The sequence below is a fragment of the Coffea arabica genome, chromosome 7e (genome assembly GCF_036785885.1).
Source record: "Coffea arabica cultivar ET-39 chromosome 7e, Coffea Arabica ET-39 HiFi, whole genome shotgun sequence".
Classification (NCBI taxonomy): Eukaryota; Viridiplantae; Streptophyta; class Magnoliopsida; order Gentianales; family Rubiaceae; genus Coffea; species Coffea arabica.
Window position 1 is genome coordinate 4,414,090 of NC_092323.1, and position 17,521 is coordinate 4,431,610.

The 17,521-nt window shown below is 37.4% G+C and overlaps 3 protein-coding genes across 10 annotated transcripts; 2 read left to right on the top strand and 1 right to left on the bottom strand.

The window, feature by feature from the left end:
- Positions 1-297: 297 nt before the first annotated feature.
- On the top strand, positions 298-8,877 carry LOC113702077 (agamous-like MADS-box protein FUL-L). 4 transcript variants are annotated; one of them, XM_072059012.1, is made up of 9 exons: positions 299-561; positions 766-998; positions 6,300-6,378; positions 7,012-7,076; positions 7,153-7,252; positions 7,357-7,398; positions 7,555-7,596; positions 7,699-7,814; positions 8,491-8,877. In XM_072059012.1, the coding sequence occupies exons 2-9, from the start codon at positions 814-816 to the stop codon at positions 8,585-8,587; spliced, it is 726 nt and encodes a 241-aa protein (XP_071915113.1). In that variant the 5' UTR covers positions 299-561; positions 766-813; the 3' UTR covers positions 8,588-8,877. The 4 variants fall into 4 exon arrangements, with proteins under 4 accessions (XP_027078844.1, XP_071915113.1, XP_071915114.1 ...); XM_072059013.1 differs by having other exon boundaries at positions 772-998; XM_027223043.2 differs by having other exon boundaries at positions 298-998; positions 8,494-8,877.
- Positions 8,868-13,890, bottom strand: LOC113702076 (ultraviolet-B receptor UVR8). 2 transcript variants are annotated; one of them, XM_027223041.2, is made up of 9 exons: positions 13,665-13,884; positions 13,096-13,392; positions 12,144-12,337; positions 12,022-12,069; positions 11,865-11,937; positions 11,429-11,600; positions 10,000-10,431; positions 9,721-9,912; positions 8,868-9,171 (listed from the first exon to the last, which is right to left on the bottom strand). In XM_027223041.2, the coding sequence occupies exons 2-9, from the start codon at positions 13,346-13,348 to the stop codon at positions 9,114-9,116; spliced, it is 1,422 nt and encodes a 473-aa protein (XP_027078842.1). In that variant the 5' UTR covers positions 13,349-13,392; positions 13,665-13,884; the 3' UTR covers positions 8,868-9,113. The 2 variants fall into 2 exon arrangements, with proteins under 2 accessions (XP_027078842.1, XP_071915112.1); XM_072059011.1 differs by lacking the exon at positions 8,868-9,171 and having other exon boundaries at positions 9,728-9,904; positions 13,665-13,890.
- Positions 13,891-14,471: 581 nt separating this feature from the next.
- On the top strand, positions 14,472-17,508 carry LOC113701025 (uncharacterized). Of its 4 annotated transcripts, none has more exons than XM_027221469.2 (9): positions 14,472-14,607; positions 14,705-14,811; positions 15,395-15,548; positions 15,637-15,756; positions 15,864-15,907; positions 16,008-16,133; positions 16,740-16,824; positions 16,954-17,010; positions 17,105-17,508. In XM_027221469.2, exons 2-9 carry the CDS (start codon positions 14,762-14,764, stop codon positions 17,189-17,191), a joined length of 723 nt encoding a protein of 240 aa, XP_027077270.1. In that variant the 5' UTR covers positions 14,472-14,607; positions 14,705-14,761; the 3' UTR covers positions 17,192-17,508. The 4 variants fall into 4 exon arrangements, with proteins under 4 accessions (XP_027077270.1, XP_027077273.1, XP_071914933.1 ...); XM_027221472.2 differs by having other exon boundaries at positions 15,398-15,548; XM_072058832.1 differs by having other exon boundaries at positions 14,583-14,607; positions 15,383-15,548.
- Positions 17,509-17,521: the final 13 nt, after the last annotated feature.

Here is a 17,521-nt window from a genome sequence, read left to right on the forward strand (position 1 = left end):
AGGACTAAGTAGCAGTAGTACAGTAAGCACCGGGTAGTGAGTAGCAGTCATAGGGCCGCCGTCAACGTTTCAGAAGGAAACAAGTGTAAATAGGAGTACTGAGGGGCGGGGACCCAGTTCTGCTCTTTGCTTTCATGGGTTGTACGAAGTATTATTGAAAGCTGCAGCCTAGAGCACTCAGCCCAATAGCAGCTCGACAACGGATGCCCCCGCAATACCACCATTGTTTAACATTACCAGAAATGGTTTCTTTAGTCTTCTGCTTAATCTCTCTCCTCCATATATAGCTGTAGCCCCGTTTCATCTTTGTAGCAAGTAGTATTTTAGAGGTGGGACTGGGACAAACACACACACACACACATTTATTCTTTGATGCTACAGCAAAGTGCAAACACAATGGGGAAAGAGCCTGTGCTTTATATAGATATATAGTTATATAGTGTGCAGAACAAACTCAAAAATAGAAACCAATCCCACCATCAATATAATCCTGGTACACTATATATATACATGAAATATTACCCACTAGCAGCAGCTGCAGCAGCAACCTGAGATTACCTGGTCTCTCTCCTCCTTCCATTGCTACTTTATTTGATATTACTCCTGTTACTACTTCGCAGGAGTACTTCAAGAAAAATGGAGCTGCAGCACAAGTGCTACCAAATTTAGGGTTCCTTGAGCTCTTTATACTGTTATACTTGCCTATTATATAATCTCGAGCTTCTTTTTTTTTTTTTTTTTAAATTTTTTTAATTTTTTTAAAAGATTCAGAATCAAGATTTTGAAGAAGAAGAAGAAGAAGAAGAAAGAATAATGGGTAGAGGTAGGGTTCAGCTGAAGCGGATCGAGAACAAGATAAGCAGGCAAGTGACCTTCTCCAAGAGGAGGTCGGGGTTGCTGAAGAAGGCAAATGAGATCTCTGTCTTGTGTGATGCTGAAGTTGCTTTGATAGTCTTTTCAACCAAAGGAAAGCTCTTCGAGTACTCCACTGAATCAAGGTGCTCCTTGTTTCCCTTTTTTTCCCTGATTTTCTTTCTTCTCTCTTCCTCTCCTCTGCTTTGATTGGAGCATTTTTACATTCTCGCGTACTGCAGTTTGCATCATCCGGCCGGGTGCCTGTGTGTGTGGCTAATTTGCTGCTCCCACAGTTCTGAAACTTCCCTTTTCCGGGGCTTCTTTTTCCATTGCACTAATCAACTCTTCACTATTGCATTACATTTTTGAAAATTTCCATTTCTGGGTTTTCTCCATTGCACTATTCACTCTTCACGGTTGCTTGTTTTGTGGCAATTACTATTTCCTTCCATGATCTTCCGCAAATCATATACACCCAACTACTTGTGTTACCTCTCAACCTCCATGCACCAGCTTTCCTCGATGTGTCTGGTGACCATTTCCTTTTTCCTTTTTCTTTTATTCTTTTTCCGCTTTTTCTTTTTCGAACCAAACTGCAGCCTGCTGGCTGACTGGTCTGGCTCCAAGAACCTTGACCTCATCTGATCACATAAATACGTGTCTTGTGCTGGTATCCAGTTCTCTTCCTCTATTAACTACTATCTGTCTGGCGTAAGGCGTATGGCCCAGTTTAATTTTCATCGAAAACAACTAATTTCAGGAACATAATAAGACAATGATCGGTCATATCACGGGGGGTCACTGTTGCTGCTCATAAAAATTTATGAGCACTTCTTCTACTGACATAAAATTCTTTGATTAAGCTAAGGTTTTAGTCCGTCCGTCTGCAGAAATCATCCAAGTTTATAGGTAGCAAAAAAATATGTATATATATATATATATATCTTTTTTGCATATATCTTTTATGGAGTGTAATAAATGCATTTCCTTCCATGCATACTCCTAGCAAACACCTTAAATCAGATTCAAGTATGAGTGAAACCTTGTGAGGAAATATGAGCACTGTCGGAAGTGAAAGATCCAACAGGTCTTGATCCAAAGGAAAGGAGCCTTGAGAGTTGAGCCTCGTGTCTTCACTCACTTTTGTGTTTTCTTTCTTCTTCTTCTTTCTTTTTTTTTTTTAACCTTCGTAGTATCATTTGTAAAGTATCCTCGGTTTTTAGGTCTTTTTCTCAAGGCTAGCTTAGCTGTTGGGGAACCTTGTAAGCTGTTTCCCTTGCCACTGTCGAACCAACAAAATCGTCATCATATCCAACGTCGGATCATATATATATATATAGCCTCCAAAGAGCAAAACGTGTAGACACATCCATGATCCAACTGCCCAATAGTATCATTATGAAGTACTCTTCTATCTTACTCTCCAACAGATCAAAAGTCACTTCCCTGTCTTTCTATGTTTCAGCGGCATCAATTGAAATGTTTTCAGGAGCTAGGCATCCATGTGTACGTGTATACATCAACTAGGCTTGTTTGCTGGTTACTAGATCATCAAGAATTTTGCAAGATAATTGTATAATCAGTAGGGAAGAAGCCTATTTCAGCTTCGTTTATTTTTGACATTCAAGATGTAGAGAACCTGAAGGATATATAGGGTGTGTAAGACTCGAGTAAACTAGTCTAACTGAACCGAAGATAACAGGATAGCAAGACTGCCCACCAAAAAAAGAAAAAAAGAGGTTCTTGGTTATGAAAAAATGGAGAGTAACTGAATTCACTTGCACGTTCGCTTTAAATTTTTTTTTTTTTACGAGTACTTTACACATTTCAACACTCCTGATTACCAAAAACAAATGACACCAACCGTGGGGTTAAGAAGGGGAGGGTAGAGATAATAATGCCCCAAGATTAAATTTGCTTTATTTTGACTTATGTGTATAGAAATTCACAAACTATATTTTCCTTGTTGAAACTAAATGAATCCCTGTTTAAAATTCTAGGAAAAGTATGAAGTTGTATCTAATATCCATATGGACATCTGAATTTTTAGAAGACTCTTAAGCTAGTCCCTGTGAAAGTTAAAATCTCTTTGTTTTGCTCCCAAATTAGGGCTGATGACCTTTTTTTTTTTTTATTTTATGTATATAGCTAGCTTTTAGTGAATAGTAATCTAGAAAACAAATTATATAATCAACAAAATTGCTCTCATGCGTCTAAATTTATAAAGAAAAGCATATATAAAATTTCTATGATTTAATATATGCTTTTACTCCTGTCTGATCCACTTGTGAGTATTGTTCATTCTCCTGAAGCTCCTCCAGAACTTTTGCTCATTTATCCACAATGATCCTCATGATGCTAAACAAATGTTGTCATTCTGTATATCCTATGACATCATAGTCATGACCCTGTGTTTGGATTGTAAATTATTTGGGATAATTTTGTGAAAAAAAGTATCGTAGCACTTTTTTGATATGATGTATGCGAGATAAAAAAATGATTAAAAAATGTGTTGATGATACAAACAAATTAGTGTATGTAAATAAGGTGTAATAATTTACAATCCGAACACATTTATTTTTATCTTTTACGCACCGATAACACTTCCAAATTTTCACGTTTTAATCTATCAGGATCTCTATCTTTGGGGCTTACTTATTCTCAACTACTGTTTAGATCAGCTGCTTATAACTCTTCTTTCTTTTAGCTTTGTATTTCTGAGTGTTGATCTCTCTATGTGACATATGATCTCTTATCCTAGAATACAATGAGCTTTGTTTGCCTAAAAAGATTAAACTCTTCTTTCAGCCAAAAAGAGGTTTTTAGGTGTTCATAGTCGCTTTTGTGGTTTAAATTTAGACTATGTTTTAAGCCAAGACTTGAATTTGGAAAATAGCTCCTTTTTCTTTTAAAAAAAATTATTAATAATTGGCTTTTCTATCATTAAAAAAGCAGAAGCTGTTGGAATGGTTAATTTCAGTCCCTTGTTTTCCCCACAGCTAGTATCAATTTATTCTAGTTTTCATTGAACAGATTTAGCTTGTCTAACAAAAAGCAAACTACCATAACAAAAGGAAATCAAACGACTCTAGCAATTTTAGAACTTCAAGAGCTCATTCCCTCACAAATTATCAATTGGATTTTCTGAAAAAAAAAAAGTTAGCTTTTGTTGCCTAAACTTTGTTACTTAGTTCTAGAGATTCTAAAATGCGAGATATAGGACTTGGAAGAATGAAATTTTGTTTTATGTGGATATAATTCTTATGGATATATTGGAAAGTACGGTTTGGATTGAAGCAAAGGAAAAGATACTAGCAGGGATAAAAAAAGAAAAGGAAATGAGAGTAGAGGAAAGTGATTTACATTCATCTATTTTGGATTAATTAAGAAAGCAAAATAGCACACACAAAGTGTTGTTTGAATTAATGAATAAAAACAAAGGAAAGGAAAAGTTCAATTGTTAGTCAATTGCATAGAAATGAAAAAGGATATTTCAAAAACAAAAAAATATTTAATTTAATTGATTTATTTTTTCTTTGGCCGAGCGTATTTGTTAGTTAAATTTGCATCCAACTTTATAATGACAAAAGAATTTATAGCTATAGTTGTGAGCAAGAAGAATGCAAGAATTTTAGCTAAACTTTGCTGATAAATGAGGACAGATATTTCACTTATCAGTCCGTTTGAAATGGAAAATCATTTGACATGAGCTTCTTCAAGTGCCAATGCAACAGTTAAGTTTTTTTTTCTTTTTTTCAACCTCTTAAGTTGTTAACCTCAAAGGAATTTGGAAAACCTAGGTTCTTAAACACTAGAAGATTTGGCGTACAGTACTTTTGAACACACAAGGAACCAGATCATGATTGGCAAGTCCTAATTAACTGATATCAAACTGAAAAGGTTGGCAACATCTTAATGAAATTGACAAAGAACACGAAATTAGTGCACGGGGCGGGGTTTACTCAGCGCGCTCTCGAGTAGCAGCTGCAGATTCCCTTATCAACCAAAAAAAAAAACACGAATTTAGTGTTTCATGATTATATCCGGGGGGTAAAAAGGGATGGACTGGTCATAACCTAATTTGTATTTCCCCACGACTCTGAAAAAGTAGCCTTTAGGTGTCAATGACTTGGAATTGGGAAAGGTTCATATCTATCTTGACCATTCTTAGAGAAAACAATTGTACGTTTCTTAAGCTAATACAACTGTTTTGCTTGTATTTATTAGAGCCTATAAATTCTTCTCACTTTCGTAACAGATGAACATTTCTTGAGTAGTTTTGGGTATAGTTCAACTACTATGTTGGGATTTGATGTATTAAATTTTAACCTCTACTTGTAAGGGACATCATTCCAATGTTCCAGGTTGCATGGCATTCTCACAGAACTGATGCTAGGCAGTAATACCACCAAAAGGTTTCTGGCAGCTATTCTCGAGAAATGAATGCTTTTTGGGTTGGTTCATAAACTAGTATCATCTTACAAAGATCATGTATAACCAATTAACCATCATTAGTGAGGTACACTCAATCAAATATAATTTTTGGCTCATATTGAAGATTTTGATCTGATATGAAATCAAACCTTCATTTCCTTGGAGGTGGTCCTCAAGTTAAGCCTCTAAATCTGGAGATTATGATTATTTAATTAATATGTTTTGAGTTTTGACTAATCATGTATTACTATCTTTTTACATTTAATCATGTATTATTTGGAGTCTGAGGATAGTGTGCCTGGCTCTAATTTTTCACGACAATTAAGTAAGGATAGTGATAACGAGCTAGCCATATCTGGTTTTAGTTTTCATTTCATTGTCAATGATGCATAGCTTCATATGAGAAACCAGAGGATTTATGCTATCTTTTCAGCCAACTTGTATGTAGAAACTGCTGCCTTGTGAGACTAGTGAAGCTATTGTACTCGTGTTCTATTAGCATTATCAATTCACATCGTCACAGTTTGCAGAAAAACTGGGATTTCAGCCATGATTGTTCGTGCCATCAATCATAGAACACGAGCCCTCCTTCGTGATCATTATCAAATTATGTTATTTTCTTAATTCCTGGAACTATTAGAATAATAATAATATTTTTTATACTTCTTTCCTAATATTGATTGTCAGCACTCAGCACCAGCAAAGATTAGTCATATTGGGTTTGCCTTTTGGTACTGTTGAAAATTCAACATCAACAATCTTGCATCAATGTGTTATGGTTTTACCAATATTTGATATTCTCCCAGTAAAAATTACATTCTGCCTTTTGCTTTGCCAATAAATTTTTGTCTTTAACATGCATCACACTAACGGCAATATATAGGCAGCCAATCAATGTCAGTTTTCCGCCGTCTCACCTGAAACACATATCTTTGCTTGTCCTTCGAGATGGAGAAGCAAAAACAAAACAATTACATACATTCACTTCCGGTTTGTTCATCATTTGTTAGTATGGAGAGGATTTTGGAAAGATATGAAAGATACTCATACGCTGAGAAAAGACTCAGTGGTTCTGGCCCTGAACAACAGGTACGCTGGCCAATCCTTCAATCCTCTATTTATCTTATTTTGTTTGTATTTTCTGGGCTTGCAATGCCTCCTGCTATATGTGTAAACTGCGGGACAACGAATGTGTTAAGGAGTCTGTAAATATTGCACAAGACATTAATCTTTCTTAAATTTTTCATTCAAATGTACCTTATATGAAGTACTGAAAGTATCAAATGTTTGCTTGAGAGTTGGATAGATGGTTGCTTGTACATAGGGTAAAGAAGAGTATGCAACTAAAATTTGCCGGATCCATGTGTATGTGACGCAAATCTACCAGGGAAGTCAATGAGATTAGGACCATCGAATAAAATGCCTCTTCTTCTTGTTATTCTTGACTGCTATGTTTCTTTTGCACTCTAAATATTAGCCATCCTGTGCAGGACATAATTTTTCTTTACGCCTAAAAAACTCCGGTATGCTGCAATTCTCTTGCCCAAAACTTTGTTTTCTCCTCCAATTTTACCAGTTTGTATAGATAGGATGAATGGAATTGATTATAAGAACCCCTAAAGTTGATATATGTCGGATGGTTCTGGGACTAAAACCTGAATTCCTTCCTTCCATTTTATTTCCCCGAGGTCTTTAACTCGTGTTTCTTTGGGTTGTGTGCAGGATAATTGGTCTGTGGAGCACCCTAAGCTCATGTCTAGGATTGAACTTCTGCAGAGAAACATAAAGTATACAACACAGAATACCCTCGTCTTTTCATGCATATCTGGAACTTAATTTAAAATTCTAGCTCTTCTGCTGCAGGCATTATGTTGGGGAGGATCTGGATTCCCTAAGCCTGAGGGAGCTTCAGACTTTGGAGCAACAGCTGGACACTGCTATGAGGCGAATACGAACCAGGAAGGTAAGAAAAGTGAATGCTTTTCACCGTTTCCTTCCACTCTTTTCATGTTCATCTTGGAGAAATTCGAGTCAACACTCAGTCGTGCTACTTGTACATGCATGCAGAATCAAGTCATGCACGAGTCCATCGCTGAGCTTCGGAAGAAGGTAAACTTCACTGGCTCTTGCCGCCGCTGATCTGTTTCGGTTGACATGCACGAGCATTGTTGCCTGCAAGATTAACCACCCTATATTCAAAGTAGCTGGTCGATCAGGACTTCGTGAAAAACAAAGCTGATGATGTGGGTTTTCCTTTCGTTACAGGAGAAAACATTGCAGGAGCAAAACAGCTTGTTGGCAAAGCAGGTAGATTTGACAGATTAAATATATATATATTATTACGCATTTGGGTGCATGATTTTCCTTTTTTCACCACCGTCTCATTTTCTCTTACTCAAACTCAAACAGATCAAGGAAAACGACAAGATAGTCATGGAGCGCTTGCACTTGATTCAACGCTCATCTGCCCTCGTACTATCCGAGCCTGCTCCAGGCTCGGTGCCCGTCCCATCCTTAGCAGCTGGGTATAATCTCAGAGACTCTCTTTCAATATTCTGTGCAAACATACACGTGTATTGCTGACAACCAATCCATGGGGCTGGTGGAGGCTAGGTTGCAAGCCCTCCGGGATTTAAGAGGCTAGCTTTTTATTTTATTATATTTTTTGAAAAGAGAAAATCCAAATTTTAGTTTTCAAATTTTGGATAAAAATAAATTTGGTATCCAAACTTTTAACTTTTGAGTACATTAAGTACACTTGAAAGTTTTTTTTTCAAATTGCTACCTGAAATAATCACATGACAGTCACATATCTGACAACTATTGCATAAAAAATGCCAAAAAAAAATACAAAATATCCTTTTGATATTAAGGTAAATATCATATACAGCCAAAAAAAAAAAAAGGAGAAAAGGTAAATATCCTTTTGATACAGCCAAAATATCCTTTTGATAATTTTTTTTAAAAAAATTATTTTATAAATTGTATTTTTGTCTTTTGAAAAATTGACGGACAATCTCATATACTCACCCATAAACAACCGCCACCAAAGAAGTGTCTTCCGTGTTTTCAAAAGAAATTGAACAATAATATATATGTTGGCGAACCAAAACATCAACAGATCCTGTGGGATTAGCATTTTATTAGCAGCCCTTAATGTAACTACGGACATAGATTTGTGACAGCAGTCTTCCTGTGTAGTAGTCCTTTCCAGGTAAGCGGACCCACAGGCGAGGAGGATGGAAGAAGAGGCAAGAACACGCTCATGCCGCCTTGGCTGGTTCGTCGTATGAGTTGATGATACGTAGAGGAAATGTAGTAATTCGCTCTGAATCCGGGGAGGTGACGGCACGATGATGGCATCCGAGAGGAGCCAAATTATCATCAACTAAATAGTCATCAGCTCTCAAAGAATAAAAATAATAAAATAAATGGGGTCTATTGTCAAGCAAACTCCATTTATCGATTCCAATTTATACTTGTAACTTGAATATTATTATTTATTAAGTGTGCTTAAAAAAGCTTTATTGTGGACACATAAGAATGAGATGTAAGATTGAGATGGCAGGCACAGCCTATTATTGTGAATGCTTCCTTTCCCTTTGCCTAAATGTCAATGTCCTGACTGGCATTTCTCCTATCAGAATCTAGGAGCAATAAGTTAGTTAGGTTAAAAAAGTACGCGGTCCTTTCCTGAATCTACATGCTGTTAGCCTGTTACAACAATTGTGATCACAAATGGAAATCATCTTCCCATTGTTTGTTTCTTCACATCCCTTCGAAAGACCAGCAAAAGTTGCACGTCTTTACATCATTTGGTACATTCATCCACCAAATTCATCGTTATCATAGTTGCATTCACCATCATCGTACCGATGTGCCCTGCACAAGCAAACAAATGGCTGGCATTAAGCTTTTTCTACAATCAGATAGAGACACTTAGGAGGATTTATAATAAGTAACAGGGCAGAAAACAGTTGCAGGATGAACTGCTGCAAGATGTTAAACATTTATGGAGTATATACCGACACATAACTAAGGGAGTCAGTGCAACAAAAACCCAAAAGTTGCACTGAACGAAACAACCCCGCTACGGCCAGGCATGTAAAATAGAGCTACGAAGGATGTAGTGTCAAGATTTCATCTTTGGGCATAAAGGAAATAAAACCCTGGTGTATGGGGTGCCAGGCTATCTCCAGAAAGATGCTGAAAATAAAGATCACCCAAGAGAGGCAAAGATGCCATCGCCAGCCAAACTAACTACACTAAATTCCTCCAGAATGTTTATACATCAGAACAAAAGAGGTACAGGATCATAAGTCCTTGCAGAGACATATGAGGCACATACATCCAGTTCCCAAAAAAAAAAAAAAAAAAAAAAGTAAAGAATGTCCCGCAACTGATGCACAAAGAACATTTATATACACATACCGTAATCTTTCACAAAGTCGAGCTAAGGCATCTGATCCAGTTCTTGAAGCAACATCCTCAATCTTGGAAGCATTTGACAGAGTCACGCAGTCTGAAAGCCTAAACTCGCACAGCTCCTTCAGGGAACAAGCATCTGTCAATACTGCAGAATGGCCACCACCAGCTGCCAACTTCCGCACTTCACCTACACACCTAAATTGTGTTGTTTATTAGAGTAGCATTTTTTTTTTCTCCTCCAATAAATTATCAATACTCATCCAGTGACGCTATTGGACATACCAATCTACAGGAGACGGAAACCAAGCATATGTAGATTTCTCATTAGCAGCCTGACCATAGCTATTGTAACCCCATCCATGAATTCTTCCATCTCTAGTAGAAACAAGAGTGTGCGAATATCCACAGGCAACAAGTTGCACACCAGTTGGAATCACCAAAACAGGCAAATTGCGCAGCATTACTTCAGATTCATTGGGCACGCAAGAAAAAAATTCAGTTTGGGGCCCGAGGCCCAATTGCCCAGCTTGACCTCCACCCCAAGCATATAGAGCCCTATTAGCAGTCAAGGCACATGTGTGCACACCCCCGCAGGCAATATCTTTGATAAATATTCCATCAAGAGCAACAACACGCCTAGGTAATAATTCCTTGTCACCAGATTGAAGGGAACAATGCCCAAGCTGGCCCATACTTCCCAGTCCCCAAGTATAGCTGTAGTAAGATAGCCACATGATTCCGATCACACAAAAGTAACAGCATCATAAGAAACCATTTACACTACAACAGAGATCTCATCTTCTCTATTATCACAGAGTGGTGTGGTTTGAGAAGGTTTGAAAAGTTGCAACATCATTGGTGTAATTGTTTGCATGGGTTAAAAATTCAACTCTAATTCAGCCATGATTTTTGGGATGACCTTTCATAATATAGGGATATTACCTGTAGATGTTTAAAATAGCACATGCAATTAAGTCCTATATTAGTAACGAAAACATGAAAATTTCCTACATGCTTCTGCCAATTTAATTTCATCTTTAACCCAAATATTATATAGGAGATGGCAAAGGCAAACCTCAATGTTTTGTAGAGAAATGAAGCTACTTCGAGCAAAAAAAATCGCTAAATCAGACAAAGACGTATCCATAATGAATAGGAAAAAGAACAAACGCACAAATACATGTAAACATGTTTCAAAGAAGCAAGAGTAATTTAACATGTCATTGAGAAAGGCCCTGCAACACAGTATTTAAAATTTTGAACAACCATAACTGACAGAATACCATTTTATGTTGACACGTCTGCTAAACCTTTTTGCCTTTTACCATATATTTTCATATTCTCATTTTGCAATTTATATTCTGCAGTATTATTTTCATTGACCCATTATGTTGTTTTCCTACCTATTCTAGTGAATATCAAGTGACTGAACCGATATTAGCTTCACATTATTAAATTTAACAGGTGAACCAAGACAAGAAATGAGGTGAGTTTCAAGTATCAGATGCACAAGCCTCACAGAGCTAAAGGGAGACATAGGTCAACTTTAAGGTCTCCAAGTTTGACTGTAATCCCATCTCACAACAATGCTGGATGATCATAATCTCTTCCCAAGACATCCACTTAATCTCACACGTGCCATGGGGATAACCACAATTCTGATGCTTAATAATGAACTTTCTCCATCAAAAAGATCCCATGAAACACTTACACCTCTCCATCCTCCGATATAGCAGCTGTGTGGTACTCCCCGCATGACACTTGGACAATCTTCACAAGTTCAGGGGCTTCGTCAAGGAACTTAGCATACCCATTAATTACACGAGCCCCCTGAAGGCCTTCACAGGTAACACCTCTCCCAAGCTGACCATATTCATTATAGCCTGGTTTGCCAGAGCAGTTACAAAATTCTAATTAATAAATGATATCGCCGTGCAGTTAGAATACATGGTTTCCATCTCTATTCTTGCATGACCAATATATAATAAACAGTACAAACTAGTTAATGTAAGATAAGGAAACTTGATCAGCAAATACACGAGCTCATCACAACTATTAGACAAGAAATCAGGTAGACAGGAGATCCAAGTTAACAGAAACACATGAAACATTCTATTAAATTCTGGTACTAATGCTACACAGTATACCCCATGCTTGTAGCAGGCCCTCTTCCGATAAAGCAACAACATGAACAGCTCCACAAGAAACTTGGCGAATAATCTGGAAAACGAAAAATGCAAGATAGAAAATTTCAGGCTACATAAAAAGTGAGCAGAAAAAACTGTTTAATTGTAAGGTCAATACCGTATTTGGAGCAAAATCTCCCCAATATAGCCGTGGATAATTAGAACCCTGCAAGAAAAAAAAAAAGGAGTTATAAACAGTACCCAGAAAAGACAAAGAGGTTAAAAAGTAACAAGCAAAACCTGGTTCTGTCCCCAAACCCAAAGTCTTCTCACTGACATGGTTCCATCATTTTGCCGTGGTTCTGCAATGGCTGCAGTGCAATGTGCACCACAAGACACTGATACCACAAATTCAGATTGCAGTTGCCTTACTTTCTTAGGGTGTTTCCTACCTGTTTCAGTTCCATCCCCCAACTGACCAAAATCATTGGCCCCTGTTTGGAATCATAGAAGGCAGGATTATCTTCAAAATGCAATATAGACACTAGAAAGATCTCCCTTTGAAATCTTGGATGCAGGAGGGTAGTTGAAAAAAAAAAAAAAAAGATCAAAATCAAGACAGAACCAGTAGCACGATCTTGCTCAAGTCTCAACAAAAGTAATTGTACTTCAACCTAGATTTGCAAAGTCAAGGTTCCAAATTGCAGTAATATGATATACATTAAATGCATTGCGTGGACAGCCATCAGTTCAAAGTTACGAATGCTTGGTGCACCAATATTGAGAGAGACAGAGAGAGAGAGCCAGCCAGGAGAGCTAGGAGGCGGCTTGGTGCCCCCATATCCAGTCTTTACTGGAAGAAGCTTCAAAGAGGACCATTCCCAATCAAGGATCAGGATAGAAGACTTAAAATAGCAATCACGCTCAAGTCAAGACGACACCAAGACTAGCAACTGACAACAGAATTAATCAACGTATCACTTGTTAAAACGAGTAAAAAAAAGAAGCTCTAAAACAGAAGCAATAAACCTTTTTCTGACCATTTCAAGGTATAAATGACTCTACATTTGCCTAACAATCATAACTTTTCTAAGAGTCAAACACTATAAAACGCGAAAGAGGGGGAAACAAATTCTTCGTCACATTCGCACTCAACCTGGTGGAACAATTCAAAATATAGAACAGAGTGAAGACTAATAATAAAAACAAAAACAAATGTAATAACGCATGAGTGAATGGAAAGGGACCGAACCCCAGGTGAAAAGTGATCCATCGGAGGCTACTGCAGCTGTGTGCTCTCGTCCACATGCTATATCCAACCACCTGGAATTCCCTCCAGCCGGGCATCCAAAGAGATCCGGCGGTAGCTGTCTTGGGATCCTCATGTTCCTCTCTCTGCCCTTTCGACCTGTTTGACCCGATTGATTATAGCCCCAAACATATACAGCACTCTTGGTCGGAAGACTCACCGGCCGTGATTCCCCAAAAATCTCATCAATATCCATTAGAAATTCAGCAATTGACCGAAATCCTAGATACTAAAGAATAGCTGATAATCCAAAAAAACCAAGAAAGTCAGCATTTTTACTAACCTCAAACAAGCCAAAAAAAAAAGAGAGAGAGAAGGTTCTTAAATTCGGATTACAGACTTGTCTTGACCACCGAAAAGTGGATTGGATTAAACTCATAAGCTTAAGGAAAGTAAAAAAAAAAAAAAAAAAATAGAGACAAAATGGTGGCCTAGCATGCAGGGAAATGAAGACGAACAAAAAAAGGGAGGGGAAGAGTGGAAGTGTTGAACGTTGGGCAGAAAACTTGTACCTGTGAAAAATACAGGACTTCTGATTTGCTAAGCTATTTTACTATTTGGGGTTGGCAAATTATTTGCGGAGACACATTGAAGAGAGAAGAGAAAACGATTGGGTAAGAGCGGAACTAAAATGATGCAGGCGTGGCTCCAAACTCCAAATACTCCGGGGATGGAAAGAAATAGTCGCTGTCCGGCCAGGTGTATCTATCGTCTACACCAGTTGTAACTGCCCCTGCCCCTGCCCCTGTCCCTGCCCGACCTAGATCCTAGCAATAAATTACGCATGTTGAATATTTTTTGTGGAAAAAAATGTTTCATACTATTGTTCAAAGTAGGAGTTAGGTTTACGAAAAGGTACATTTATCTTATACTTTTTGTCTTTTTTTTTTTAATTTAGAAAAACTTGCTTAAAGTTTTTCTTTAGTATATTCAGTGGTCTTTGAAGGTTGATTAAGTTTAGTATCTAAAATTAATTGACTCATCAATATTAAGTTTGAGGAAATGCATAAAATATTATTATCTCATTGTTGACTTTGTCAATATCTAAAATAAGACATCCGCAACGCAAACCGAATTTTTGATATGGAGTAATAAAATGTTATTCAAAAATTTTTATTTTTTTTATCTAAATGATAAGCATTTACTTCAAAAAAAAGTCAAAATACACAACAATAGTCAGTCATGTACAAAAAAAAGAAGAAGAAGATAGAATTAAACAAATTGCACTTAATACTCTTATTGCTGACAATTTCGAAGATTTGTTGTCCGAAGTCAAAATGGACATATTGCGTGAAAGGTGTTTAAACTAGTAATATATATATAAATATATATATATTATTTTTTTCTAATTGACAAAAAGTAACAAATTGATTTGGACTTTTGAATAATCGAAGGATCAGTACAATTTACAAAGTTCTTTTTGTCCAGAAGTGAACGGTAGTTGGGAGACGACAAGTAACAGCATCGCCACCACCTTTCTCTTTCTTCTTTTTCTTTTTCTCTGTTTGTTCCTCAGGAAATGAAATGAAATGATTGTTTGGTTTCCTAATAGGTGGGGTGTCGAAACAGAAGTACAAAAGTGCAGTAAGGGACTGAGGTCTGAGAATTAATGCGATTGGTGAGTCTCCGCAGCTTCCAAATTCCGGCGATCTCTTCCTGGTTAGTTATCTTTGATTTGATTCATCCCTTGTGTATGAATTTGTTGACTAAGCTCATAATCTAAAGGGTCTTTTCTTTATTTCCTCATGCAAATTTAGTCATTTGTAAGTTTGGATTGTGCAAAATGGACTAGCTTTTTGATTGTTTACCTCCATCTCCTCGTGCTTTTCGGGGACTGGGGACCTGTTCTTCAAATTTGACTTATTGCTCATAATTATTGGTTAATCGATTATTTTCACCTTCGGGCCTTTTTTTTTTTTTTTGTGGCCTCTCTCTCTCTCTCTCTGTGGGGGTTGGGTATTGGGAAATGCAAATTGTTTGGATTACTGAGCGGCAGTAAAAATTTAGACTGTATTTTATCTCCAAAGTGAACAGAGGATCTCTTCTTACAGTCCATAGTTTTTTCCCTTAATAGATGAGTGCAGCATCCATTTTTAATTAGATTTTCTTCATTTTTACCAAGTTATGGAGTATACTCCAGCCACATATTCAGTTCTCTGTTGCAAAATTATCACTTGTTCTGCCTCTGTACAAGTTTAGAGTAACCGAAATGGCTAAGGACTAGTTTTAGATGATATTGCAGCAGCAGGCTAATGGCTCAATCAGCGGGTAGCAGTGGTGGAAAAAGGCTTGTCCAAGTTGATATCAGTTCTGACACGGTATGCCCCTGGTGCTTTGTGGGGAAAAAGAATCTTGATAAGGCGATTGCTTCTTCACAAGATCAGTACGACTTCAAGGTTCTACTGTCTTTCGTCATCTATGAACATTTTGTCATGCCTCTTACCTTAAGCATATTGTTTTAATTTACAAATTTCGAAATTGCAGATTAAGTGGCACCCATTTTTCCTAAATCCTTCTGCTCCCAAGGAGGGTGTTAATAAGAAAGAATTCTACAGGAACAAATTTGGATCTCAATCGGAGCAAATTGCGACCAGGATGACTGAGGTTCCCTTGCTCCACTTTCCTATGTCTTGTTTGATCATCTGCTTTGTGCACTAGTGTATTAAGTACAATAACCAGTATAAGTTACAATGACCACAATGCATATGCAGATCTTTAAGGGTCTTGGGATGGATTATGACATGTCTGGACTTACGTAAGTTTAATTAACGACTACCATGCAATCTATTTTACAGCAGCATCTTGGAAATTGGACGATTCTTTGAGCATGGGAGTAATATGTTTCTAAAATGCAGGGGAAATACCCTGGACAGCCACAGGCTCTTGTACCTTGCTGGACAGCAGGGGCTTGAGGAGCAACATAAGCTTGCTGAGGAGCTTTTCATTGGTTACTTTACTCAAGGGAAGTATATAGGTGACAGGCAAGTACAGATCTTCCTACTTTGATCACTGTTCATCCCTTGTTCAGCTGTGATTATGTGTGTTTTGCTATTCGGAACTGAATAGGAGCGGTCTTGTCTATTTTATAGTTTTGTGTTTCACTATGAAATGCTCAAAGAAAGTTGATTGTGATTTGTCTGAGCTCTCTGAAAATGAAGCAACATTTCTTGATCATTGTGGCTGCAGTCAATAGGACAAACTAAGCCTATTACTTTTAGAAAGAGGCAGATTAGGAATAACGATCGTCATTTTACCTACATCATATTATTGTTTTTTGACTAGCTGCCTCCTCATGATATTGATGGTGCAATCTGCATCGCCTTCAGCTGTTTGCGCATGAACATGTTAGACGTGAAACAAAAGTTAGATCTGTAAAGATCGGAATTATAAGACCTAGTACTTGGTAAACAAACATAATAAGTTTGATCTGTCGTTGAATTGGGAAACTGCATAGTGATTTGTTTGGTGTACAACAATCTATATCATGTAAATGTGATCATAGCCCATTTACGATGAAAGTGTTGCCAGTATTGAAATATTTTTATTGATTGATGAATTGACTGTACGTTCTTCTTCGTATCTTGAAGGGAATTCCTTTTAGAGTCTGCAAGAAAGGTCGGGGTAGAAGGAGCAGCCGAGTTTCTTGAGGATCCAAATAAAGGACTAAAGGAGGTATATTCTTGCATTAAGATATCAAATCCCAAAATTGCAGCACAAGAAACAGCCATCACTGCAATTTTACTTCTCTTGTTTGTTTGGAGTCATATGACTAACAGACGTGCACATTTTGGCCAACTCAAGGTTAATGAAGAGCTTCATCAGTTCTCAGCAAATATCTCAGGAGTTCCACATTATGTGGTAAGTGATCATTTCCGTGTTCAACTCTATAACAGAGTTCAACCCCAACAAAATTTGATGATAAAGGGTCTCACTGTAAAATCCTTTGTGGCAGATCAATGGGAAGTATCAGCTGAGTGGTGGCCAACCTCCTGAGAGCTTTCTCAGAGCTTTTCAAATGGCTGCTGCTGATGCCTCCTAGTTCAAGACAAACTTCATGTTGTTCCTTGATCTGAGTACTGCCAATGCCGCCAACGTCCTACCAAAAATATGTGCTTTATCACCTCTCCTTCCTCGTTGGTGTGCTTTTATATTGAAGGTCAAGAGTGAGAATAAATGCAGTATCAGTCATGTTTACTCGTGATAGCATCATCACCTTTTACGTAAATTGGCGAGTATCTTACCATGTCATAGATATTCTGTGGATTTCAGAAATGATAATATGGACAAGAAATTGTAAACATCAGTATATTTTTGCCTCGACTATACTAAATAGAAAGACCTTTTGATTCTCGCTGACGGTACAACTTTT

Coding starts and splice junctions, on each gene's coding strand:
- LOC113701025 (XM_027221469.2), top strand. CDS start 14,762: ATGCGATTGGTGAGTCTCCGCAGCTTCCAAATTCCGGCGATCTCTTCC. Junction 15,908..16,007: donor TATGACATGTCTGGACTTAC/GTAAGTTTAATT, acceptor TCTAAAATGCAG/GGGAAATACCCTGGACAGCC. Junction 16,825..16,953: donor CAAATAAAGGACTAAAGGAG/GTATATTCTTGC, acceptor GGCCAACTCAAG/GTTAATGAAGAGCTTCATCA.
- LOC113702077 (XM_027223042.2), top strand. CDS start 814: ATGGGTAGAGGTAGGGTTCAGCTGAAGCGGATCGAGAACAAGATAAGC. Junction 999..6,299: donor GAGTACTCCACTGAATCAAG/GTGCTCCTTGTT, acceptor ATCATTTGTTAG/TATGGAGAGGATTTTGGAAA. Junction 7,399..7,554: donor TCGCTGAGCTTCGGAAGAAG/GTAAACTTCACT, acceptor CTTTCGTTACAG/GAGAAAACATTGCAGGAGCA.
- LOC113702076 (XM_027223041.2), bottom strand. CDS start 13,348: ATGGATATTGATGAGATTTTTGGGGAATCACGGCCGGTGAGTCTTCCG. Junction 12,070..12,143: donor GGGTTTGGGGACAGAACCAG/GTTTTGCTTGTT, acceptor TTTTTCTTGCAG/GGTTCTAATTATCCACGGCT. Junction 11,601..11,864: donor GGGCCTGCTACAAGCATGGG/GTATACTGTGTA, acceptor CTGGCAAACCAG/GCTATAATGAATATGGTCAG.